Here is a 27,791-nt window from a genome sequence, read left to right on the forward strand (position 1 = left end):
AAAATTTTGAAAACAATATCAAATTTTAACAAAATCTTGCTACAATTCAAGTTACTAAAATCGTCAAAATCGTTTCCTTGTCTCAAGAGATTATCCAGTATCCCTATTTCAAGCTTTAAATAGCTTCACTGGCTCATAAAGATGCAAACACTCCGAAGATGCAAAAACTTTCCGAAAATTTCAGAAAAGTAAATTTTATCAAATAATTGGTAAAACTGGAGTCATTAAAACATTGATAACCTTTCCAGTTACTATAGAAACTATGCAACAGCTTATCATCAAACCTTGGAGGAGATCCCTAAGACCCTGGCGCCGGAAAACTGATAGAAAATTCAAAATGATTAAAAAAAACTTGATAAAAATGAAAATAATTTTATAAAAATTGCTCATAAAAAAATCTTGAAAAACATTCCAATACATCTAGAAGCTATGTAGTAACCTATATTCAAACCCTAGAGGACGTTATGTGGCTCTTGAGGCTGGACAAACCTAAAAAATGATAATAATATTCAAACTTGAAAATTGCAAGTTGCAAAAAAACTGATAAAATTTGTGATAATAAAAGTTGAAAACCAATCAATGGCCAAAAAACATTTTCCCGTAACTCATTATCACACCCTAACGGAGATTTTTTGAAAATATTCTCTGAAAAACCTGAAAAAATGAAAATATGAAGTATTGTAAAAAAAAAAATGCTAAAACTCGCGGTGTTGAAATCTTGAAAAACATTTCACTACAACTAGAAACTATACAAAAATTTATTTTCTAGTCCTAGAGGAGGTTCCTCGGCTCCTGAGGCTTTGCAAACCAAAAACCGACAAAAATTTTCAAAAAACTTGAGAAAAATTGAAAATTTTATCCGAAATTGCAAATATTTTTGATATTAAAAAGTTTAAAACTATTCCATGGCTAAAAAGAATTTTTAGAGAGTTATTATTAAACCCTTAAGGAGGTTTTCTGGCCCCTGGGTCAGTAAAAACTTGAATAATGGAAAATAAATGTCAAAAACATTGAAAAAATTTGCACGTTTTGTCGATATGCTTAAATTCGTGATGTTTAAATGTTGAAACCATTCCACTACCACTAGAAACTATGCAATAACCTATTATAAAACCCTACAAAAGGTTCCCTGACACATAGGGCTGAAAGAACGCAAAAATGACAAAAATTTTCAAAAAACTTGAAAACCATTGTGAAAAATAGTATAAATTTGCGTTGTTTTTAGCGATCAGTTGTTCAAACGTAGCCCAAGTGGGGGCGGGGTGGGGGGGGGGGGGGGTCGCACCGGGAGAGCTGTTGGAGAGGTAGGTGGTGGGCAACAGTGGGATGGGGGACAGGGCGGTGGGGGGGCAATAGTGATTGGGGGTCAACAGTGGGGTGTCTTCAACCTCTCTTCCGCCCTTCAAACCATAAGTAAGTCTCCAAAACAGTTTGAGCTGAAACAGAGCTGAAAGGCTCTAAGAGCACTTAATGCCCGCTGGGCGCTACCTGTTTATCCCGTTTTTGAGGACGAAAAGTCAAAAGCGTCAGACGAAAAATCGGTCAAGCGAAAAATTGCATAAAAAAGACCGACACGACTAAAAATAATTGCTACAAACGTTTGAGAGCAATTAATTATCAGTTCGAGCAAAAAATCATTAGAGAAAAAAATCATGATAAGTCACCTAACCGGTGCAGTTTCACAAAAACGGGCAAGCAGGTTCCTTGTTTCGTGAAGGTTTCTTTATTTCGGTTTCAATACCACGATGGCTATACAGGTCAAATTTCGGAAGTCAAAAGACGAATTCATAAATTTCGAAGTAATCAAAAATGGAGAAAATATAATAGAAGTTCAAAAACATGCCTGCTATTGAATTTTATGATCAGAGCCATCTCGTTACCGCCGAACAATTTCTCTAACCTTAGAGAGAACTTTAGGATTTCCGACGACAATCAACCCAAATTTAGCTCTGGTCAAGGCCACGTTTAGACGTCTGGGATCATTTAGGAAACCAATGCCTTGATGCTCATTGGACCGTACACAGGATAGGATAATGTAGTCCTTTTCTCTACCCTGGAACGCATCCACACTGGCAACTTCTACATCGTGGTACAACTTTGCATTCACAGTTCCATTGTACTGCATGTGGCTCACAATGAAGGCCCTCTGTCCTTCATAAGGAGTGATGACTCCGATCTGGTCAGGACTCACTCCATTCTTCATGAATCGAGTGACAATCTTCTCCACGTAACCAGCTTCAGTTCTAAACAAAACATAACCGACTAACGTCAGAATTGCTCTCGGACGACTACTGGGGGCTCAAATCTATTACAGACTTCTTAATTCGGGGGAGGGGGTTAAATTAACCAAGGCTTCAAATGACGTCATTTGAAGTTATTATATACTTTTTATATATATCATTTATTATATATAATAATTTCAGCAGAACTTTGGGGCAAAAATAACAATTGGTTACAGCACTCTTCACGCCAGTTGGCTTTATGCACAGAAGGGCAAACTACTGACATCAGTATTGTTGCGTATTGTTTCCTGTCTAAATTTGTAGATTCTTGTATTCATGTCAATTCACCTGTTCAAGTACGATGTTCCAGAAGAAGCAATTTCTTCTTGACCAGTTGAGCTGTAGAAGAACATGGGAAGCTCCCCATTGGGCCAAATGGAATCTACTTGAGGGTTCTTTCGCTCACCTGAAGCATCATACAATGACATTCTAAACATACCCGGCAGATTGCCGGAAAATAGCCGCCGTTGATTCCAATAAGCATGATTGGGATTGAAATAACAGAAGATAATGAAAAAAAAAAAGATTTTTGTGCAAAAACATTTTTTTAAGTCCGATTTATTTTGATGGCATTTCGTGGTTGAACATACTTCTGTTTTAGAGAGAGGCTACAGGGGCTACTATCAATACCAATAAGCATTAGAGATGGTAACTAAGACTTATAGGAACGACGTTCAATTAGCGGGCATCTAAAATTGGGCTTTATGGGTTTATCCCGTTTCTACTTCTGACTTCAATTTTTTATACTGACTCTGTTCATTTTGAATTGCTTTGCTGAGCAACTGATGTTCAAAATCACTTTTAGCAGAATGAGAGAAGAGAGAAACTAGCCTAGAGAAGTCAAAAAGATTTCACGCAAAATGTTGAAAAGGCGGCAAAATGAGGTAAAGCGAAACATTTTTTTATTCGACGAAGTAAAAAAAAAATAGGAGCGCTATAATAGCCGGCTGAGAAGATGAGGGCGGCTATTAACAAGAATAATTGCTAAATTCGATCATCGTAAATAAAGCTCTTCATCCTTCGCAATCTTTAAAAATTAGCTCGCGATTTCCAGAAAATAGCCGCAACAAATTTGTAGATCTGCAGTCTCAAAAAGATACTAAAACTATAACCAACTAACGTCGGGCGAATTGCTCTTAAACAACCGGCAGGCGGTTGGCTTCGGTAGTAGCCCGCAGGGAGTTATGGATGCTAGCATTTGGGCGGGGGGAGCTTTGAGGGTGGGGGTTATGGTTAGGAGGGCTAGATAACGGTGCTCAGAGGGTTGGATAAGGGGGCTCAAATACCTAGCTGGTGGACGATGGACGAGAGGAGTGTTGAGGGGGTGATTGAGGGGGGGGCAACTTTTAAGATTAAAAACCACTCTTCACATGATAAAATTGTCTTCAAAAACAGTCTCGGTCAATCGCATACTTAGAGACCAGTAAGGCGTAAGGCTCTTAGAGCGCTACTCGACCATTCAATGCCCTCCAGGCGCTACTTGTTTATCCCGTTTCTGAGGACGAAAAGTGAAAAGCGACAGAGAAAAATCTGTAAAGCGAAAAACTTCGTTTGAGAGCAATTAAACAGACCGCGAATGAACAAAATAATCGCTCCACTAAAAGTGAAAAATCACGCCACGTAGGCAATTCAGTCGAAACTACATGAACGAATGAACAAAGAGCGGGTTTGAAGTGATCGTGACGTCATATGGTCGTAACAAAAAATCTTACCACTAAATGAAACATAACCGACTAACGTCAGAAGAATTGCTCTCGAACGACTAGTGGGAGATCAAATCTACTACAGCATGCTTCATTCGGGTGGACCGATCGGGTAGCTAAATTCACTTAAGGGGACTTGAAATGTCAAACGACGGCATTAGAGTTTATTATATACAACTGTAATCAATTCATGAATTACTAAATTGTTGCCATATGCACTGCTTAAAAATAAGTCCGCTTAAAGTAAAAAAAATGAAGAAATCAATGAAAAAAGCCAAAAATTAACTAAAAATTGAAAATATGCGCCCATTTTAAACTTGAAGCGCATTGGTATCAAAAACGGTGTGCTATCGATTTCAGCGAGTTACATCAAAAAAGCATCGACGAAAAATTAATTCCACAAGAACCAAAATCCATACAAAATTGGGCCGGTTGGTTGATAAACGGCTAAAACGGTTATCTATAACCGCCATTCTGTCAGAAAACACTTTTAAAAGTCGAACAGTTATTCACTGAAAGCAGCCTATGATCAAAAAACTTTTCTCGCTCAGAAAAAAATAGTCCACACGACAATTTTACTCATTCGCTTTTAGGTCAAAACGCCGTTTGAAAGTACTTCCAGTACAACAAAATCTCATGAAAACCAATGTTCCTCTTCGAGTCGTTAAAAACAAAAAGGTAAATAATAGCCCCATCGACCCCTTTGCTGCTACTTAAACTATAAGACGTAGCAGTGAACTCGTTGCCCAGTCGCCTTTTTCAAGTCAGTTCTTTTACAAAAAAACTAGGGCCCATATGAGTTACGATTTAACTTCAGCAGTGAAGTTATTTTCTAGTTAACTAACCAGCACTGACTCCGTTTTGCAACGATCCCTCATAAAATACATTTGATGGGAATAGACTCAAAGCGGGGTGCATTCTGTATTGGACTTGGAGTCTGATAGGTCGGATTCCAAGCACCACCAATCTCTCGAACATCGAGTGACTCAAACCACAGCTGGCTGCCTTCTTGCACATCACAACAGGACCCAGCTGACAATGGTCGCCGACCAGGATGAGTTGCTTCACACCCAATACTACAGGGACCAGGCATTCTGGTTCGGTGGCCTGAGTTGACTCGTCAATTAGGATTGAGCGGAATTTGAACCTAGCCAGACGAGGGTCGCCAGCACATACACTGGTGCAGCAGATAACATCGGCACTCTTAACATAGAGCAGTTCTAAGATACGAGAGGATAGCTAACAGACTGTTTCGAAAAGTTTATACAAATTCAACGAGTGGTTTATTGTATAATATTTGATTAGCTCTAATGTTTAATTCATCTGCATAAAAGTCTTAATCCACTCAACCTACTCAACTGCAAAATTAAGTCACAAACTATCTCAAAAATCTCAAAACAGCTACCAGATAAAAAAAGATAACAACTCATCTGAACCAGTTAAAAAACTTGAAAACATTTAACAAATGCGAACGAGATAATTCTTCGCCTTGTCCAGCTAACTTGTCAGGTCTCTAATAGCTTCCAATACTCACCTTGAGAAGTTCGCTCTCAGCCGCCCTCTTGAGGAATCGGTACTGTCTCTCGTCTTGCTCCGAGAGCTCACCAGTCTCGTCCTTGAGCTGTATTAACTTCCTTAGTTCACTGCTGTTCGGCAGCTTCTTCAACTGGTTGTGTAGAGCCAAGCTGGCAACTGGCGAATCAATGGCCTCACGTGATTTAGCGCATAGCCTCACAACCTGACGACACAAATTAAGCTTGTTTTTCTGAATCATTGGATTAAGAAACTACTAGTTCTTTTTTGATACAATCAATTTTTGTCGCTAAAAACAAAACACCGGCCTGATAGAAGCGATTGCCATGCTTTAGGTTTAATCCGGTGGATTTTATAAGTGCCCATTTTATTTTCCCTTTAGATAACTGAGCTACCCATTGAAAAACTATCGCCTTTCCCGTTGCTTCAAAACCCTATGGCTTTTTAAAAATCCCTGTGCTGTTATTTTTTTTATCGAACTACATTTTTGTCAGACTTCAACTTAAGTTTCTTTAACTATAAACATACCCGGCAGATTGCCGGAAAATAGCCGCCGTTGATTCCAATAAGCATGATTGGGATTGAAATAACAGAAGATATTGAAAAAAAAACGGATTTTTGTACAAAAACATTTTTTTAAGTCCGATTTATTTTGATGGCATTTCGTAGTTGAACATACTTCTGTTTCTTAGAGAGAGGCTACAGGGGCTACTATCAATAACAATAAGCATTAGAGAGAGGTAACTAATACTTATAGGAACGACGTTCAAATAGCGGGCATCTAAAATTGGGCTTTATGGGTTTATCCCGTTTCTATTTCTGACTTCAATTTTTTATACCGACTCTGTTCATTTTGAATTGCTTTGCTTAGCAACTGATGTTCAAATTCACTTTTAGCAGAATGAGAGAAGAGAGAAACTAGCCTAGAGAAGTTAAAAAGATTTCACGCAAAATGTCGAAAAAGCGGCAAAATGGTAAAGCGAAAAAAAGTTTGACGAAGTAAAAAAACATAGCAGGACAAGTCCTGACGTACAATTCAAAGAATTTTCATTGACTAAACAGAAAACTAGACCTAGAACGGACTATGAATGGTTTGGAAAAACCATTTAAAAAAAATCCTATCCAAAAAAATCGAAAAAACAGTAAAAATCAAAGTGAAATTGCCGCATGTGAACAAAAAACCACTACCGATAAAGCGAATTTTTGTTCAAACACCGTATTATCGCTCTACTTTAAAATTAGAGCAAAAAAATTTCACGCCGCAAAACCACTCGCTTTTTCGCTCCATTTCCTGTTTCGGCGTGACCAAAATCACTACTCCAATTTGACTTCAAAAATCATGAAAATGTGTGAACAGATCTTAAAAAAAAAGACAGCGCCCCAATACAATTCAAATTCTTTGAATTGTAAAAAATACGAGCGCAATAATAGCCGGCTGAAAAGATGAGGGCGGCTATTAAATAAAGAGTTCAGAATAGAAGGTTCAGAGTAGAGTAAGTGAGATAAGATACCTTGAGACCAGTGAGGTGTATTTTGTAGCAGAGTTGGTCCACTGCAATGTTGGAGGGTGCACATACCAACACTTGTCCCAGCTTAGCCAGATGGAACACGACAGTTGCTGACGTCACAGTCTTACCAGTTCCAGGAGGTCCCTACGCAATAGAAAATCAGTTTTCCAAACTGCGAGGCATATAATTTTGACATATTTGAACATCTAACCATTAATTTTGCTTTTAATCGGACAGTGAATGGGAAAAATTTCCATTTTCTAAAAGAATCTATTAGCTTTCAAAGCATGCAATGAATTGTGGAACACTTGGGTCGGAAAACATCATTCATTTTATACCGAAATTTACAGAGAAATTTGAAATATCTATGTCAAGAATTATTTCAGCGTCACTTTTTGAAAGCTCAAGCGCTTAGCTTAACTAAGTTGGAATACAAAATGACCAGAATTTTATCTAAAATCTTTGCAAATTATCCAAAATTATTACAAAAATACTTCAACCCAGTAAAGTGTTAGCTCTAAATTATTCTTTCCAGATTTTTAATAACAGCTAGAAATTCTTGGCTAAACAACTTAAGTATTTTTTGAGAATTGACCAAAAAAATGGGACCAAAAAACATGAGAAAAAGTTCATATTCAAAACCTGAATGAGGCTGAGTGGTCTCTGCAGCACCTGTTTGACAGCATTGACCTGACTGTGATTCAACTCAGGCAGTCCAGGTGCAGAGAATCGCTTGGGAACATTCAGTTTGAACACTTTGTCCGCATCTTGAGAATTGACCCCTCCGGCTGTTGTAGAGTTCTCATGGCCCAAAAGACGATGGAATATAAACTCAGATACGCATGTCATGTCTACAGCAAAAGTTTTCATCGCAGCTTGCATTCTGAAAAATAAACGAACACGACGTCACAAAATGTGATTATTAATAATGTAAGAGGTAAGCGTGCTGTGGTACATAAAGTGGGGCGGGGGGGGGGGGGGGGAGGTAATTGCACTTTCTGGGCGGTCAGAAGTTTTTACAACTGCCCCCCCCCCCCCCGTATGTACCACAACACGCTTACACCTACTACTAATATCAACTCTTTACACCTTTAGACTAATAAGTTAAAGTTATTTGATGAAACATCCAAGTTTTGGTTTCTATTGACATAGCGGGTCATGGTTTTCAAACATTCCCAGAAGCTGCATTTTGGAAAACACTCGCTCGTTCGCTTACTCTTGATATTCTATGTGATACGTTTCTGAATCTCGCGAATACTCATTGCGTATCATTGATAATTTCCTAATAATGCTTATAATTACTATGTGACTTTTTTCTCGCTTTCTGACCTTCCGAAATAGTATGTAACTAGCAGGCCCGCAAAAGCACCACAAAAATTCATTTAAAAGAAGAGGTTAAAAAAAAATTAGATTGCTTTCGCACCACCTTGTGCTGGAAACCCTGCCTCTCGTTCAACAGCCATATGTATTATATTACGCTGGGTCTAGAAAATAAACCCCCACGGAAAAAACCATTTAACTTTAGATAGCAAATAAACCCCCAAGGAAATAAACCCCCATTTTAAAATTGAACTTCGGTTGTGATAATTTCTTCGGTTGTGATAGTTTCATATCAATTCCCACGGGCCGCTGAGGCATGGCCATGGCCCACGAGGCATGGCTGAAGCGCAGTTCATTGTGGGGGTAAAGTGGGGGTTTATTTCCAATCTAAAATGAAGTGGGATTTTTTCCATGGGGGTTTCCTTCCGCAACCGCGTTACGCTACCGATGTGTTTGGTTTAGTATATAACCCCAAGCACCAGCAGTTTTTTTGGCTTTGCTATCTGGCAAACTTAAGGGGCGCGACGACGTACACAGATATTGAACTTCTACATGGTGGCTAAGCTAAACGCAGGTAAAACGTTAAGCTGTATGTCTAATGAGCAAAGATGAGGAGCTTAAACATTCAAGATATATAAGAAAGGCAGGAAAAAAACAGAAAAGACTGAGAAAAAGAGAGAGAAAGAAAGAGAAGAAAGGGAGAGCAGAAATATATATAGATAAAAAACATGGCATGAAAGAAGCAGAGAGAACACTGACAACAAAGCTGGAAAAGAAAGAATAAAAGAAAAAAAGGAAAAAAGAACAGAAAAGCAACAGAGAAAAGACAGAAAAAAACGAAATGCAAGAGATGACAGAAAGGTAAGAGAAAAGAAAGGGAACCGAAAGAGAGAAACAAACTATAAAAGAAAGAAAAAAAGAACAGAAAGAAAAGAGGAAAAGAGAACGAGAGAAAAGACAGGAAAGAGAAAAGGCGAGAAAAAACAGAAAAGAGCCAAAAAGAAGCATAAATGGAAGAGAAAAGACAGAAGAAATAGAAAACAGAAAGGCAGAAAAAAGAAAAGACGGAAGAAAGAGAGAAAAAGAGAGAAAAGGAAGGGGGAACAGAAACATAGAAGAGCAAGAGAGAAAAACAGGATATGAAAGAGGGAGAGAAAATACTGAACAGAAAGCTAGAAAAGAGATAAAGAAAAAAGAAACTCAAAAGAGGAAAGAAAGACAGAGGTATGAGAAAGACCAGAAAGGAAAGAGAGAAATGTAAGCGAGGAAAAAGACAGAAAAGAGAGACAGAAAAAGAAAGAAACGGAAGAGATAAGACGGAAGAAATACAGAACAGAACGAACAGAAAATACAGCGAGAAAACAAAGAACAAAAGAAAAGAAATGAAGAAAAAGGAAGAAACAAAAGAAAAAAATAAAAAAGAACAGAAAAGCGATAAAAAGAAAGACAGAAAGAAAACAAAAGCAAAAAATGCCAGAAAAACAAAAACGTTTCAGAAACCAAAGAGAAACGAAAAAGACAGAAAATAGAAAAAAGCAAGGCAGAAAAAAGCAGAAAAGAAAAAAATAGAAAAGAGACAGAAAAGGAAGAGAGAGGAGAAAAAAATGACAGAAAATAGAACAAAAATAAAGAAGAGAAAGAGAGAAAAGGAGAGGTAAAAAGACAAAAGAGAGATAGAGAGAGAAACAAAGAATTGAAAGGGAAAACACAAAAAGACCAATGAAAAAGAAACTGAGAAACTAAAAAAGAGACCAAAACCGAAACGACCATTGAAAGAGAAAAAACTCCGAAACCAGCAAGAAAAGAAAGGCAGAAAAAAAGAGAAAAACAAAGAAAAGAAGAAAAAGAAGAAGAGAATGAGATACGACAAAGAGCAAAAAAGGAGGAAAAAGAACAGAAAAGAAAGACTACTGAAGAAAAATGAGAAAAGAACGGCGGAAAAGAAAGAGAAAGAAAAAATAGAAAAGGCAGAAAAGAACAGAAAAAAGGGAGAAAACAAAGAGACGAAAAAGGCAGAAATGAGAGACAGAAAAGGAAAAGCAAGAGAAAAAGGAAAAGCAAAGAGAATAGAAAGAAAAGGAGAGGTAAAAAAGACAGAGAGAGAGAGAGAGAGAGAGAACGAGACAGGAAAAAAATGAAAGAGAAATAACAAACCAGACCAATGAAGGAGAAAAAAATCCGAGAAACCAAAAAAGAAAAAGTAAGACAGAAGAAAGAGAGGCGAAAAAAAGAAAAGAGACAGAGAGAGAGAGAGAGCAAAAAGGAAGAGAAAAGAAAGGAAGAAGAAAGCGAACAGAAGAGAAAGAGAACAGAATAAAGAAAGCGAAAAGAAAAACGAAAAAGAAAGAGTAAAGAAACAGAATAAAGAGGCAGAAAAGACGAAAAGAAAAAAAGAACAGAAAGTGAAGAGAAAAGCAGAACCGAAAGACGGAAAAAAAGCAAGAGGAAAGAGAGAACAGCATAGAAAAGAAAGAGAAAAGTAAGAGGGAGGAGGATAGAAAAAAAACAGAAAAGAGCGGCCGAAAAAATAGAAAAGAAAGAGAGAAAAGACAGAAGAGAGCGAATGGAAAAACAGATAATTGAAAGAGAAAACACAAAAAAAGACCAAGCAAAGAGAGAAAAGCAAAAAAGGAGAGAAAAGATAAAGAGAAAAGAGCAAAAAATAAAGACAAAAGTAGGCAGAAGAAAAAGAACAGAAAAGAGATTAGGAAAGAAAGAAAAAAGAAAGACGGAAAAGAGAGAAAAGAATTAAAAATGTTAAAAAATTAGAAAAGAATCAAAAGGATTGAAAAAGCAGAAAAGAGGAACAGAAAAAATAAGAGCAAAAAGAAAAGAAAGGCAGAAACGAAAGACAGAAAAAAAGCAAGAGAAGTAAAAAAAAAAGGGAAAGAGAGAGAGAGAGAGAGAGATGAAAAACAGAAAAATGGAAGAAAACACAAAAAGGACTAATGAAATAGAAAAACTAAAACAGTAAAACAGAAAAAAAAGAGAGAAAAGCAAAACCAAGGAAAAGAGGAAGGAGAGAAAGAAGAGACTAAAGAGTGCAAAATAAAAGAAAATAAGAAAAAGAACAGAAAAAAAGAATAGTGAAGAAAAGAGAAAAGAACGACGGAAAAGAAAGAGAAAAATAGAAAAGGCAGAAAGAAAAACAGAAAAAAAGGAGAAAAAGAGAAGAGAAAGGCAGAAACGAGACACAGGAAAGAGAAAAGCAAGAGGAAAAAAAAGCAAAGAAAGAAAAGGAGAGGTGAAAAAGACAGGAGAGAGAGAGAGAGAGAAAGAGAGACAGTAAAAACATGAAAGAGAAAACACAAAAAGGATCAATGAAAGAGAAAAAAGAAACCGAGAAACCAAAAGTAAGACCGAGAAGAAAGAGAAGCAAAAAAGGAGAGAGAGAGAGAGAGAGAGAGAGAGAGAGAGAAAGAGAGAGCAAAAAGGAAGAGACAAAAGGAAGGCAGGAGAAAACGAATAGAAGAGAAGGAGAACAGAGAAAAGAAAGCGAAAAGAAAAACGAAAGAGTAAAGAAAAAAAGAACAGGCAGAAAAGAAGAACAGAAATAAAGAGAAAGAAAAGAAAGAGAAGAGAAAAGCAAAAACGAAAGACCGAAAAGAAAAAGGAAGAGATGTAAAAAACAGGGGAGAGAGAGAGAGAGATGAGAAAAACAGAGAAATGAAAGAAAACACGAAAAAGGACCAATGAAAGGGACAAAACTAAAACAGTCAAAACAAAAAAGAGAAAAAAGCAAAACCAAGGAAGAGAACAGAGAAAGAGAAAGGAGAGAAAGAAGAGACGAAAGAGTACAAAAAAAAGAAGAGAAAATGAAGTCAGAAGAGCTGAAAAATAGAAGATAAAGGCAGAAAAGAACAGCAAAAAAAGAGAGAGAAAAAATACAGAGAGAAAGAAAGAAAGGGAGAGATAAGAAGACAGAAGAGAGCGAATGGAAAAACAGATAATTGAAAGGGAAAAAACAAAAAAAGACCAAACAAAGAGAGAAAAGCAAAAAAGGAGAGAAAAGATAAAGAAGAGAAAAGAGCAAAAAATAAAGAGAAAAGTAGGCCGAAGAAAAAGAACGGAAAAGAGAATAGAAAAGAAAGAAACAAGAAAGACGGAAAAGAGAGAAAAGAATTAAAATAGAAAAAGCAGAAAAGAGGAAAAGAAAAAAAGAGAAGAGAAAAAGAAAAGAAAGGCAGAAACGAAAGACGGGAAAAAAAGCAAGAGATGTAAAACAAGAGAAAGAGAGAGAGAGAGAGAGAGAGAGAGAGAGAGAGATGAAAAACAGCGAAATGAAAGAAAACACAAAAAGGACCAATGAAAGAGAAAAAAGAAACAAAAACAGTAAAACAGAAAAAAAAGAGAGAAAAGCAAAACCAAGGAAAAGAGAAAGGGGAGAAAGAAGAGACGAAAGAGTGGAAAGGAAAAGAGAATAAAAAGAACAGAAAAAAAGAGTAGTGAAGAAAATAAAGAGAAAAGAACGACGGAAAAGAAAGAGAAAGGAAAAATAGAAAAGGCAGAAAAGAAAAAAAGAAAAAAAAAGAAAAAGAGAAGAGAAAGACAGAAACGAGACACAGGAAAAAGCAAGAGAAAAAAAGAAAAGCAATGAAAGAATAGAAAGAATATGAGAGGTAAAAAAAGACAGGAGAGAGAGAGAGACAGTAAAAAATGAAAGAGAAAACACAAAAAGGACCAAGGAAAGAGAAAAGAAACCGAGAAACCAAAAGTAAGACAGGGGAGAAAGAGAAGAAGAGAGAGAGAGAGAGAGAGAGAGAGAGAGAGAGGGCAAAAAGGAAGAGACAAAACGAAGGCAGAAAACGAATAGAAGAGAAAGAGAACAGAGAAAACAAAGCGAAAAGAAAAACGAAAGAGAGAGTAAAGAAACAAAGAACAGGCAGAAACGAAGAACAGAAAAAAGAGAAAAAAGAAAAGAAAGAGAAGAGAAAAGCAAAAACGAAGGACCGAAAAGAAAAAGCAAGAGATGTAAAAAAAGGAGAGAGAGATGAGAAAAACAGAGAAATGAAAAGAAAACACGAAAAAGGACCAATGAAAGGGAAAAAATAAAACAGTAAATCAGAAAAAAAAGAGAAAAGCAAAACCAAGGAAGAGAAAAGAGAAAAAGACAGGAGAGAAAGAAGAGACGAAAGAGTGCAAAAAAGAAGAGAAAATGAAGGCAGAAGAACTGAAAAATAGAAAATAAAGGCGGAAAAGAACAACAAAAAAAAACAGAAAAGAAAGAAGAGAAAGACAGAAACGCAAAGAAGAAAAGAAAAATAATAGAGAAAAGAAGAGAAATAAGACAGAGTGAGAGAGGGGGAGGGGGAGCGGCGAACAACAGAAATGAAAGAGTGAAAACACAAAAGACCACCAAAAGAGAAACATAGCTGGCAGATTACCAGAAAATAGCCACAATAGCTTCGTAGCTCAGCAGTCGCAAAAAATCAGTAAAAAAGACAGACCAAAAAAATCGTCTTTTCATTGAAGGCTGATATGTTATATTTTGATTAAAAATCTGAACAAGTCTTTGCTGCCTGTATTAGCTCCTCTCAAATAACCTTCATTTAGAGTGACACACACCCATTTCAGCTTATCTCTGAATTAAATTAAAAAGCCAATTTCAAAGTGAGGAAGTCATTTTTGAGAGTGAGGTAAGTCAAGTGTGACCAAAATTTTAATCACGCGAATGAACAAAATACTCGCTCCACTAAGAGCGAAAAATGACGTCACGCACGCACTTCAGATGAAACTGCAAGAACGAATGAACAAAAAGCAAATTTGAAGTGGTTGTGACGTCATATGGTGGCAACAAAAATCGCGACGACGAAATAAAAAAAAACAAGAGAAGGCCAAAAATAGCTCCAGCTATCGCTGTACAGCTTTTAAAAAGAAACCGACGAACTAAAAAAACGGGACGGAAAAGAAAGAGACAAAAGCAAAAAAGAAAAAAAAAAGACAAAAGAAAGAGAAAGAAGAGAAAAGAAACGAAAGGGAGCAAAAAAGAAGAAAGAGAAACGAAAAGTAAAACGTAGATGGCAGATTGCCAGAAAATAGCCGCAATAGATCCGTAGATCGGCAGTCTAAAAAAACAGTGAAAAAGACGGACCAAAAAAATTTGTCTTTTCATTGAAGGCTGATCTGTTATATTTTGATTAAAAATCTGTATAATTCATTGCTGCCTCTATTAGCTGATCTCAAATAACCTTCAATTAGAGTGAAACACACCCATTTGACCTTATCTCTTTGAATTAAAGTAAATAAAAATCAATTTCAAAGTGAGGAAGTCATTTTTGAGAGTGAGGTAAGTCAATTGTGACCAAAAATTTAATCACGCGCATGAACAAAAAAACTCGCTCCACTGACAGCGAAAAATGACGCCACACATGCAATTCAGTTGAAATTGCATGAACGAATGAACAAAAAGTGGCTGTGACGTCATACGGTCGTAACAAAAATCATGACGACGAAATAAAAAAACCAAGAGAAGGCCAATAATAGCCCCAGCTATCGCTGTGCGGCTATTAAAAAAAAGAAATACAGAAAGTAAGAAAGCAAGCGATATGAAAGAAAAAAAGGCAAAGAAAAAGAACAGTAAACAAAAGAAATAAGACAGAAAAGAACGAGAAAAGAGAGCAAAGATCTTCCTAGAGTCAAAACCAAAACCATTCTAGAGTCAAAACCATCATTTGTCAGTTTCATTAGTGCAAATGAAGTTAGGCTGCGAAGCATTTGTTCGGGTTTTGCTTTTGACTCTCGGAAGAACTTCTCTCTTTCGTTTCTCTTTCTTTTCTGTCTTTTTCTCTTTCTGTTGTTTTTTACAGTTCATTTTCTGCCTTTTTTTCTTCTCTTTCGTTTCTCTTTTTTTCCTTCTGTATTTCTTTGTTTCTTTTCTATTTTGTTTCTTTCCTTTTCTCTCTTTCGTCTTTTTTGCTCCCTTTGTGCCTCTCTTTTCTCCTCTTTCGCTTTGTCTTTTCTCTCCTTTTCTTTTTTCAAGTTTTTTCAATGTTTTCTTCAGGTTTTCTTCAAGTGAAGTTTAATTACCGAAATGAAATCGAAGATAGAAAATTGTCCATATAAGGTTAATTTAATTAGCTAGATAGTAATGCCGCAGTGACAAATTTTTGTGTAACGTTTTAAAAATCTCTATAACATAGATTGATAAGATTCTTCTCATCAGAAGTTAATACGTAAGATGTTCGGGTGACTGATTGGGTTTTTTAAATGATCTTTTGCTTCACTTTTTTCAATTTTGTTTGAACTCAGTCTCAAAAAAGCATTAAACAAAATTGAAAAAAGTGAAGCAATATATGTATTGAAAAACCAAATCGGTCACACAAACATTTTGCGTAATAAATTCCGCTTAGAAGAATCGCATCAATCTATGTTACGGAGAATTTTAAAACATAACACAAAAGCTTGCCACTACGGCCTTACTACCTAGCTATCTAAAATCTCATCTTAAACGGACAATTTTCTATCTTCGATTTCATTTCAGTAATTGACCTTTACTTAGAGAATCTTTATTTTGTCAACACCAGTGATGCATCAGCACATATCATTCAAGGACTATTTTCGTGTAATAAATGGATTCAGTTCGTATTAGCAGTTTTTCGGTCAAGGACCTACTTTTGCATCCGAAGTTATTTGGTCGTTGACCCTTTTGGCACACGCAGTTTTTCGGTCATTGGCAGCTTTTTGGTCAATGACCTATTTTTGCATCCGAAGTTATTTGTTCGTTGACCCTTTTGGCACACGCAGCTTTTCGGTCATTGACCTTTATCAAAATGCATACAAGACGCTTTTCTGCATCTTTAAGAGGCCTTAAAACATCTGAAGATTAAGAGCTTAAACACGGTGGAACAGGTTTTCGAATTACGTTTAATATATAGAAATAGATATATGGTCACAGGAGGAAAAACATGGAGCAAAAAAATGTGTGCAAAAAGGAGCGAAATGGAAAAAAGGAGAAACGCATGCGACGTTAATTGACAAAACTCCCGATAAAATACGTGCCTCACCTGCTCCTTAGCTCAACCCATTGCACTTCCGCTTCTCAACCCCAAGACCCAGGTTCAAACCCGACTGTTGTCAGTCGCTTTCTCAGAAAACCATGTTTAAGGGCCGTTAAAACATGTTCAGATAGGCCCTTAAACATGGTGTTCAGTGGATCTCTGTCGACGTTGAACTTATATATAGATATTTTCGAAAATATAACCACAGATAAAAATATAGATGACCGCAAATTACATTTTGGCATTAATTTCCATAAACAGATTGGCAAATTTTCACCCGATTCTAAATTTGTCAATAAATATTGAATTCAAACAGCCGGCAGATTGCCGGAATAGCTGCGAAATAGACTTGCGTGCCGTAAAATACAGATGGAAAAAGATACGGAAGTGAGTTGATTTGAAGTTATCGCCGCCGCCTATAAAACTTACAAGTTTAATTCTAAGGTTTCTTTGGGTGCAAAAAAAACGTTTCACTGCCGCGGCTCGAACGGCCGATCTGCTGATTACCAGCCAGTCGCCTTAACCACTCGGCTGCCGGACCAAACAATCATTTTTCTTACAATCAACTTTGTTTTAGCAACAGACAACTTCTAAATAACCGCAATTTAGGTCACGCAGAAAGCGTGAAATCAAGCGCAAAAAAACATTTAAGCAGTGACGAGACAGAATATTCCAGAACAAATGTAAAACGAAAATGGAACGTGAGACGACAAAACAAAAAACCAAGAGCACCGCAATCTTGCTACGCTCAGCTTACAGCTTCGCAGCTATAATAATGAAATCATTCTTTTATTGCATTATATTGCATATATTCTCACCTGTCAAAAGAAGTCGACTTCCAGACGAACTCAACAGAATAATTGTGTGTAACATGCAGAGGAGGCATCTCCCCGTGAGCCCTGCGCAACTCAACTCCAATCTCATCTCCATTGTTATTGGGCACTTTGATCACGTGTCCCTCTCCCTTCCAGTGCTTGTGCAGCTCACCCTTGTAAGCCATGCGCAGCTCATCGCCCTGCATAAGGCGCATCTCGTAGAACGCTGAAAAGCAACAGAAAACCTAGAACATGCTCACAAGAAATGACGGCAAAACAATGCGAACAATTTTTTGTAATTAACATTACGTATTAACTTTTTTGTATTAAACATAGGATAACAACCGACTAACGTCGGGTGAATTGCTCTCAAACGACCGGCGAGCAATTGGTTTCGTTAGTAACCACCTGAGGCTTAGGGATGCTATCATTAGAGCGTGCATCAGGGGGGGGGGGAGCGGAATGGGTCTCGGGTTGGATATGGGGCGTGAGCGAGTAAGGATGATGGGAATCTAAATCGACTGGTGGAGGAGGGTGGACGGGGAGGGGGAGGTGGTGAAAGAGGGGAGTGACTTGGGTTAGATGCTAGCATTAGGGGGTGAGCGTAGGGGGGGGGGGAATCAAGCGTTGGAGGAGAAGGGGGTCAAGTACTCAGTGGGGGAGGGGAGGGCTGCAAAGAAGGGTCTAAATCACCAGTTGGCCAGTCGAAGGAGCGTGGACGGGGAACTTTTTGGGGATGGGGGCAATTGAAAGAATAAGAACCACCCTTCACAGTATGAAATTATATCTTGAAGAGTTTCGGATTATCGCATTCATAGAGACTAGTAGGGCGTACGGCTCTAAAAGAGCTGCTCAGATACTTGATGCCCTCCAGGCGTTACTTGTTGGTCCTGTTTTTGAGAACGAGAAGTCAAAAGGGTCAGACGAAAAGCTGGTCACGCGAAAAATCGCATTTAAAAACATAGCCGGTAGAATACCGGAAACAATTCGAACCGTCGTGCATTACAATCTCTAACCTAACCCTGCAGGTAGGTAGGTGGGGTGGCAGGTGGGGGTTCTGTAGTTTAGATACGTAGGGGTGACTTATATAGGATCAAAAAATCTCAAAATGATCCCTTCACCTTGAATATTATCAGCAGTTCCTAATTACTATACATTACAAACCAAAATACTGTTGAAGTCCGAAAACAGAAGTTGACAACCAAAAACAGAGGTAAATGTTTGAAACGAAAGAAATTAAAACTCAAGCCATGGACAAAAAAAGTCAGCCGGTAGAATGACGGAAACAACTCGAAGCGCCGTGCCTTACAATCTAACCTAACTCTGCAGGTAGGTAGGTGGGGGTGGTAAGGGGGGGGGAGCTGGGTAGTTCAGATACGTAGGGGTGACTTACATAGGATTTTAAAAATCTCAAAATGATCTCTCCACCTTGAATATAATCAGCAGTTCCTAATTACTATACATTACAAGCTAAGCTACTGCTGAAGTCCAATGTTCGAAAACAGAAGTCAACAATCAAAAACACAGGTATAGGTTTGAAACAAAGTAAGTAGAAACTCAAGCCATGAACAAACTTGCTCTAGCTAAAAAAAGACAGACGGTAGAATACCGGGAAAACTCGTATCTAACCCTACCTATTTCAGAAAAAAAAGAAAGAAAGACATAGCCGGCAGATTGCCGGAAAGTAGCCAGAGTTAACTCAGTTGATGCACATCGGGATTGAAACAGAAACGGAAAAGAGAAGAATCGATCGAATTTTTTTCTGTTTTTTCAGTGTCAAAAAGTGTTCTAAACTGAAAGCTAATAAGCTTAATACCAATGTCAGCTCGCAAACACTAATTAACTTTGATAACCTAAATTTCAATGATTTAATGATCGGGCTTTATCAGTTTATCCCGTCTCTGATTTTGATCTTTTGACTTCGACAGTATTCACCACATTGCGTAATTGAATGCGCGGAAGAATTTAAAATCCACTCAGTTGAAAGAGTAACTGAGGTGCGTCAGAAGTTATACGTGAAAATCGTGATTCAATCAAAACGAAAAACATTATCAAAAGGTAAAGCGAATTAAAAAAAGGAGAGTGCCTAAATAATAGCCGTTGAGAGGCTGACGGCGGCTATTAAAAAAGCAGTACAGTGTGAAATAAATCAGTTTTTGGTGAGAAATAAGCGTAGGATGATGGATGGTAGGTGTGTGTGGGGGGTCAGGTTTGCTGTGGGTAGGTGCATGTGGGGTGGGGACTAGTTGAGGGGAGGGGTAGGTTAGATAGGTTGGAGGGACTTGAATGTGATCAAAAATTCTCGAAATGACCTTTTCATCTTGCATATTACCATGAGTTTTCAATAACTATAAATTAAAAACTAAGCTACATTTAAAGTCCATTGTTCTAAAACAGAAGTCAACGTTCTACAACAGAACTCAACTACGAAGACTATGTTCGAAAACACAGGTATATAAACATATGTTCGAAAACTACGAAGTCAAAGTCAAATTTCAAGTATTCACTTTAGCTCAAAAAAACCTGTAGAAAACCAATACTCCTATTCGAGTCGAAAAATAGTGCAGAATACCAATACTTTTCGTCGTGTCGTAAAAACATAACCGACTAAACGTCGGAAGAATTACTCTCGAACGACTAGTGAGACCTCTAATCAATTGCAGCCTGCTTCAGTGGGGGATTGGGGGTGGAGGGGGGCCTAAATGGGATTAAGAAGTTCAACAGTGGGCCTCAAATAACCACAGAGGTTAACATATACCACTATTAAGATTTCGGCGCACTTTTCAATTGACTTTTAGTATTAAATTGCCGCCAATTGAGTTCAGCTGCTTGAAATTGTGATTGAGCGAGAATTTTAGATCACGCGAACCGCAAAAAGTCAAGGGCGTAAAGTCACTCGAAAAGTCAAAACGGTCAAAAAAACACGTTTACAATAATCGCTTCTCTACGAGAGCAATTGAAAATTTAACATAAACCGACTAATGTCGGGAGAATTGCTATCGAACGACAGGCAAAAACAGGCTAACGAACGATGGAAAAACATTGTCCCACACCGTGATTCGAACCATTGACCTCCCGCTTTATAAACATATGCTCTGCCGACTGTTATTTGCCCCTTATTTTTTCTATGCTGCAACCAACTTTATATTAGCAACAAGCTTTACTTCGGAGTGAGAGCAATAGCGATCACTCAAAAATGAAGAACGAAAGCGTGAAAAAGTCAATTGAAAATTCAAAGAATGTTCTAGCAGAAGAGCAAAAAATGGTCAAGCAAAAAATTTGCATAAAAAAAGACCAACACGTTTACAATACTTGCTATGAACTTCGTTCAAAATTAATTAAAAAGACCACATCACTAGTATAACCGCAACAGACTTTGTTTGAGAGCGATTGATAAACTCAATATCAGTTAAAACGTAGTGTCAGAATTGAAAACATACCCGGCAGATTGCCGGAAAAAAGCCGCCGTTGATTCCAATAAGCATGATTGGGATTGAACGAATAGAATATATTGAAAAAAAAAAAGATTTTTGTACAAAAAAATTTTTTAGTCCGATTTATTTTGATGGCATTTCGTAGCTGAACATACTTCTGTTTCTTAGAGAGAGGCTACAGGGGCTACTATCAACACCAATAAGCATTAGAGGTGGTAACTAAGACTTATAGGAACGACATTCAAATAGCGAGCATCTAAAATTGGGCTTTATGGGTTTATACCGTTTCCATTTCTGACTTCAATTTTTTATACCGACTCTGTTCATTTTGAATTGCTTTGCTTAGCAACTGATGTTCAAATTCACTTTTAGCAGAATGAGAGAAGAGAAAAACTATCCTAGAGAAGTCAAAAAGATTTCACGCAAAATGTCGAAAAAGCGGCAAAATGGTAAAGCGAAAAAAAGTTTGACGAAGTAAAAAAAAAATACGAGCGCAATAATAGCCGGCTGAGAAGATGAGGGCGGCTATTAATTACAAAGTTCAACTTGAAAACTGTGTGACTAACACTGCTAATTGAATCAGAGCTCGATCGGTTATCAGCCTATTATTTTTGCTGATATTTGTGTATTTGACATTCACGAACAAAGGGTAGGAGCTAAATTTCTATGTGAATCATCGCCTTATCTGCTTAGAATGTCCAAACAGTTTCAAATTTGTAACAAATTAAAACGGTAGCATAGGCAAGAGTCCTAATTGTCATGCTTCAATCTCCTTGCCGGTGAAAGAATCTCCATAAATAGATCTCATACGCTGCCATTGTAATAGCTAAAAAGTCTGCTATTAAAATGACGAGATTTTTTGTTAGGAGAGACTTGTTAACGAAAAGTAATGAGGAAGTGAAGATGCCAATCCAAGTCAAGATCTTCTGACAACCTCCTGATTTCAACCATTTGAGAATTACAAATGCCGTTGCACAACCTTATTGCTTAACGTGAAACAGTAATGAAGCCTTGACCGAAATATAATTTTATGTTGGTCAATTTTTGTGGTGGTTAAAACCTGTGGTTAATTATCTTTACTTTTTGGGCTGTTCGAACTTCATTCTATCAGAGGGAATATGACAACAATTCCCAATATGCTTGAGTTATAGATCTGATCTCAAGCAGGCATTTGAAAACAACCCTGGTAGATGGAGAAAACGATCGAATTTGGGTCATTTTCAGAGGGCGAATTGCTCTCAACCGACTGGCTAGTGGTTGTCTTCGTCAGTAACTAGCTACGATTTAGGGAGGCTAGCTCTAATTAAAGGTGCGTGGGTTAACTACAGAAGTGGGAGGACTGGAGCAAACGGAGGCTCGAGCGCGCTGGGCTACAGGTGGAACAATGTGTTGGGGTGGGGATTGGTCAAGTGGGGTGGGGGTGTTCGGGGGAGGGGGTCAATCTCTGAATTGTCAAACATGAATCGCATACTTAGTAAAGTAAGCCGAAAGGCTCTGAGAGAACTTAATGCCCTCCGACCGCTACCTATGTTTATCCCATTTTTGAGGTAGAAAAGTCAAAAGGGTCAGATAAAAAATCAGTCAAGCGCAAAATTTCTCTCTGCCTATAACTTGATTCTGCGAAATTCGCTCTCAAGTATTGAGATATTCCCGAGATGCCTCATTTCTCACGATCCGAGATGTGAACGCTCTTTCATCAGCAATTAGTCTTTGATTTCAATTAAATTCAACTTCAAATAATTTAATTTAGATGTTCTTATCATGTATCGAGGAAATGTGACAAGTGCGATTATACATACTAGCCTAAAAAAGCTGTTTGGTAAGTAACGTAAGTTACAGCGCCCAGTTTTTCAAATGTCGGCTTTTCTTGAGCAGCAGTTTTAAAGCATGCTTTTTGTGAATTCTTAATATAATTCTTTTTTTCTTTCAAAAGGGCTACAAATAGACACAACTGAGCTACAATTGTTATTCAAATGAACTACATACAAAACAACTCAATACGCTGTTTTATAACAGTTAAAATCAATAATTTCTGAAACGTTTCATATTAATAAAAATGTTTAAAATGTATAAATGTGATCTTTCTAACTAATCACTGAGAACAATTTGCTATAAAAAGTTGTGCTCAAGACGAAATTACCAGAATCAGCTGCTGGCAGAACAAAATAGGCCACTCTTCGTTTATTCAGTCCCACATCCCACCTGACAATGATGTTGTCCTGTGTCTGGCTCTCTTTTAGTCGCTTGTCATAATCTGATTCAAGTTTAACCAGGGGCCCAAAGATATTCTGGTACTGGTACGCATCTTCGTATCTACGAATAATAGTACGAATAATAGCACAATTAAGCTCGGTTTTCTACAATTATAAACACTCTCCATCAAACTTCTAGTCCAGTAAAAATCTTGACAGTTGATAAATTACTGACTAGCTGCCATTCAAAAAAACATTTAGAAAACAAAAACCATATGTAAATTCTGCATTAAAATAAGACTGCAAATTTAATACATAAATTTGCTTGTTCAACGTTAACGAAGCTAGAATGGTTTGAACAAAAAGTAGTATTGCAAATTAGGCGATACCGCTTGGAAACCAGCAACATTTTTACACTAGTTTGACCAGCCTACTACAAGCAAAACGAAACATATCCGTTGGAAAATCTACATTTAACAGCAGATACGACTCAATTCCATATTTGACTCAGACACAACGAAAAACCTAAACCAAATATCATACACCTACAGAACTACAGAACTCAAAAAGAAAAATGAGCGGTTAACTTCGAAAAAATTCTTTCATTCTTATTGGAGCTTTCGTTTAAAGAATGATCCAAGTGGAAGAACGGACTCGGAAGCCGGGGGGTTTGAACCTAACAAATTAGACCTAAAATTCATACCATGATTTTGATATCAGCAGTTTACATACTTAGATACTAGTAAGGCTCTAAGATATCGAACAGTACCTAAATGCCATCGGTCAATATCAGTTATCAGGTCTCAAATGGTGAAAATTAACACAGAAGGCGGAAAAAAACCATTAAAAGAAAAAACCAAAAAAGTACCAAAATATAGCTAAAAGATAGCTGAATAAGAGCAGTTTAGGTAACGACAAAATCAAGAAGTCAAGCGTTAAAAAGGCACTCGAAATCAAGAATATGTTCTAGAACAAAATCTCAAAACGGTCAAACGGAAATTTTCCATTGAAAGAGACTCATGTTTAGTATTAGCTTCAAACTTCATTCGAGAGCAATTAATTAGTACAATCAGTTCTTTTTCGTCAAAATCGGCCACAGTAAAATGTCGGCGTTGAGCCCACTTGTGTATAGATACTATACTTCTGTATGCACAATATCGCAAAATTTCTGTCGATAACATTTGGATAACTTCCCTCGCTCTTATTGGAAACTTTTTTTTTGAAGACCAACAAAACTTAACTATGGAAGAACGCGTTTTTCAACTTAAAAGCTACCGGAAAACCTCTCAACGAGAAAGGTCAAACAAAAGAAATGTAATTTAAAAACACGCGCTTAAATAACTGGGAGTTCAAACATATGAAAAAGTTAGTTTCAAAAATCATATTACTTTCTTATTCGCATAAGAGTATACCTTCTGCAGTTTGTTCTATCGGCCAAAACTTAATCTAACAGCTAATGCACTTCTAACAATAGACTTTATGTAGAATCAATTATTAGCAATTTTATTTTATGTTACAGACAGCAAAACTATATTCTATCTGTTTTTGTCAACGATAAAAACAAATACCTTGGATAAGCTTCAATAAAAGAAAATCAGGATCGACGGTAACTACAGATTTGCTCAGTTACAACCCTGCATAATTTTGAAATGTTCAAATAATGAACTAAATTGCTTGGGAATAATTTGCTTGATGTCAATGCGAAATCTTTTGCTGAACAGTCTTACAACAAAAAAAGCTAGTAATGAAAGAAATCACGTCAGCTAGGACTAATCAACAAAGTCTTAGCCCTAAACCAAGCGGTGTTGGAATTAGAAATATACTGAAACAATTCAAGCTTTTATTTTAATTTTGATTTGACAAGGCGGCTCGGTAATGTGCGATTGCACATAAGGTTCCGACCCCGCTCATCCACAATTTTGGCATAATTCTCTACCAAATGAGGAACAGATGGAAAAACACAAAAAATTCAAGTATTTTTCAAAAAAATTGGCGTATGAACGAAAAGATAGCCTCCAAAGCAAATAACTCAGTGGAGTAAAAAAATGATGCATTAGATTGATGAGATGAGCCGATATTAAGAAAGCGGGCGAAGACGAACGGCAAAATCAAACAACAACAAACATTAATTACATCAAAAAAATTATGTCCGTTTTAAAAAACAAAACTTAATAACAAGTCAAAATAGCGTCAGATAAAACTGAAAATAAACAAAATAACTTGTAATTCACCAGAAAACAATGGTTTCTCACCAATTCATAATAAAGCTTGGTAACAATTAGACAAAAAGAACAGAAACTTTAAAGTTAGAAAATTCGCTTAATTTTTTTTTAAAAAACAATTAATTTCAAAATAATGAAAACTATTAGGAGTCAACTAAAATATTCCACAGGTTTACAATTACCAATGCTTCTATAGAATGGAATTAAAAATTCTTGGTACTCAATTTTTTATGCAGTTACAAAAAGAACAACAAATAGACAAAAAAACTTCGTCGAACACCGATTATGTATTATGTGACCTCTCATTAATGAAATTAGGTAACAATTAGACCAAAAAGAAAAAAAGCAAGATTATATAAAACTTTCTTTATCGAAAAAAATTTATTTCCAAAGACATGAAAGCCATTAATTACAAAATAAAAAATTGAATAAGTTCGTTTATTCTTCCAAAGGAAGCCCTCAAGACCTGCAATTATCCAGAACAAGTCTTACGTCTACAAAAAGAACGTCAAATATGACAAAAATCAAAAATTAATTGACTTTTTTTTTGTGAAAAACCCGTGTCGAAGCCAGTAAAGTCATAACGAAATCTTTTAAAACATTAAACGTTCAATTAAATTCTTCGAGAAAGTACTGTCGAAGCGGTAAAGAACCACAATCTATATCGTCAAGGATTTAAATATTATCAATTGTGTTGTGTGTTATTTTGAACGCGGAAAAGGTGATATATGAAGAGACAATAACGTGATAATTTGACAAAACTAGAAAACATGAAAAATGGGCAAATACCTAAAAATTTAAAAAAAAATTGTGAAATCTAGTAGTATCAAAGCCAGAACACCATAACTTAAGGCGTAAAACCGCAATAAAGACTAAATTTGAATCAACAAAAAGAAGGCGCACTCTCTGATTGCTGACACTAAGGTACAAGTTGACCAAATTAAGAGAAAAATGGAGGCAAAAATCAATAAGCCATTTTTTATTTAAAAATCAAGTATTTTAAAAGTCAAAACGACCATAAGCTTTCAAGCAATCAACTAGAGAAATTAAAGAGGAATCGAGCTAATTAGGAAGCCAATAGGACCTATCACTAGTGAGCTTTGATTTGAAATGTTCTGTTATTTAATTCATATAAAAAAGATCGAACTTTTTTTATATAAAAAACCGACTGACGACAATCCGAATTATCTTTGGATTGTAACGGTCCAAGGTTGGTAGAGAACTAGTCCTGTTAATGCTGATTGTCCATTAGGAATAGTTAATGTTTGGAATGTCATTGATATAGATATTTTGTTAGTCAAAAAATCGAAAATAAATGCTGCGTTTTTGATAATCAACGAATAAAGTTAGCAAAAGACAGCAAAGTTTTATTTACAGAGCACTCTCAATGGAAGTTGAAGCGGAATTAGCCCCTTTTCAGTCTACAAAGATTGTGTTAGTGGTGTTTGGGTGTGCACTTCCTGCAAATTTAATCAGAGTGGACTAAAGAAACTTTTTTCGAGCTGTTTTTGATGAAAAAGTCTGAATTTTGTGAAATATTTAGCCGGAATTTGTGACCAAAAAGATTCAATGAAAATGGCCGACATTATATTTGGTCGTTAAACGTAAAATCAACATTTTCATGAAAAATTTTTTATTAAATTTTATCAAAATTGGCGAAATTTTAGTAAAAAATTCCGAAAAAGTGAATGAAATCAACTGAATTCACTCTATTTTCTCGAAAGTTTAAACCTCGATATCTCCCTGTCACGAAAGAAAATCAAAAAAATCTTTTTAATTCCATATTCTACGCTGGACAAGCTTTCTAATGATACCAGTCTCAACTCTCTACGATGAATATATCGACCGGCCAAAATTGACTGAACAAAAAAAATCCATTTGAGTATATAGTTCCTCCCCCCCCCCTCAAGAGGGGTCGGAACAAGGTGAAAAAAGAAATAACTAGCGAAATAAAAGAAATATCTAGCTAAATAACTAGCGAAATTTAACAATAAAAAACGAACTAAGCGAAATAAAGCTAGAAATAAACAAGACCCGCAATAAAGTTTTTTTCAGAATAATTCAAATATAATTTTTATCAGAAACGAAGAAATATTCGCTCTATTGAACTGACATGACACTCATTTTCTCTGCCCTTTTATCACGCTTTTAGTTCCCTTATATGTTTTATCAATGGACTAGGACCGCCCCTTCTGATGAACTATCAAGTAGGTGTTGGTTCTGTTGTAGCTTGGTTTATACAGCAATGCAACAAAAACATATTTGAAAACAATTATTATTATTATTACACAGTGATACAAATATTATTATTACTATTATAATGTACCTTAACAAGACATTTTGCAGTGCTTCGTCAACTCCAGGTTTTTCCAAGTCTTCCAAATTAGCATCCGGGTTATCCTTCCACATTTCTTCCAGTTTGTTGATCTGGGCAGCGTTTATTTTGCGTGACCTCAGTTGGTCAGTCTCCGAGGGCACTTTAACCAGCCAAGAGAGGAAGCTTCTGTCTTCAATTAAAGGTTTCCACTTTGAGTGGTCAAACATCATTTCTTTGCTGGTGCTCTGCGCTGAGGCACAGGGGTACCTAATATCAGACAGAATGGATAAACTTGATAAGCGACACACACCACGCATAACTTTTGACCATAAATATTTTACCTCAACAAAAGTAACTCGGAATGTGCAAAATTAGCCACCAAAAACGAGCTGGTTAAAGTTTCGCAGTCTAAAAAATATTTGAGACGGTCGACCCGCGCTGGGTTAGGCATGGAATGGTGGCATGAAG

At 36.7% G+C, this 27,791-nt stretch overlaps 1 protein-coding gene across 1 annotated transcript in view; it reads right to left on the minus strand.

Moving 5' to 3' along the window:
• LOC142336475 (regulator of nonsense transcripts 1-like) overlaps positions 1 to 27,791 on the minus strand; it is a 59,179-nt gene that overhangs the window by 11,537 nt on the left and 19,851 nt on the right. The window contains exons 4-12 of the mRNA XM_075385344.1: positions 27,333 to 27,590; positions 22,733 to 22,905; positions 17,162 to 17,384; positions 7,669 to 7,909; positions 7,030 to 7,170; positions 5,520 to 5,723; positions 4,831 to 5,188; positions 2,571 to 2,688; positions 1,901 to 2,243 (exon numbers count right to left, since the gene is read on the minus strand). Coding sequence (XP_075241459.1) covers positions 1,901 to 2,243; positions 2,571 to 2,688; positions 4,831 to 5,188; positions 5,520 to 5,723; positions 7,030 to 7,170; positions 7,669 to 7,909; positions 17,162 to 17,384; positions 22,733 to 22,905; positions 27,333 to 27,590 — 2,059 coding nt within the window. The remainder of the gene's footprint in view (positions 1 to 1,900; positions 2,244 to 2,570; positions 2,689 to 4,830; positions 5,189 to 5,519; positions 5,724 to 7,029; positions 7,171 to 7,668; positions 7,910 to 17,161; positions 17,385 to 22,732; positions 22,906 to 27,332; positions 27,591 to 27,791) is intronic.

The sequence above is a fragment of the Convolutriloba macropyga genome, chromosome 3 (genome assembly GCF_964194025.1).
Source record: "Convolutriloba macropyga chromosome 3, txConMacr16.3, whole genome shotgun sequence".
Lineage (NCBI taxonomy): Eukaryota > Metazoa > Xenacoelomorpha > Acoela > Convolutidae > Convolutriloba > Convolutriloba macropyga.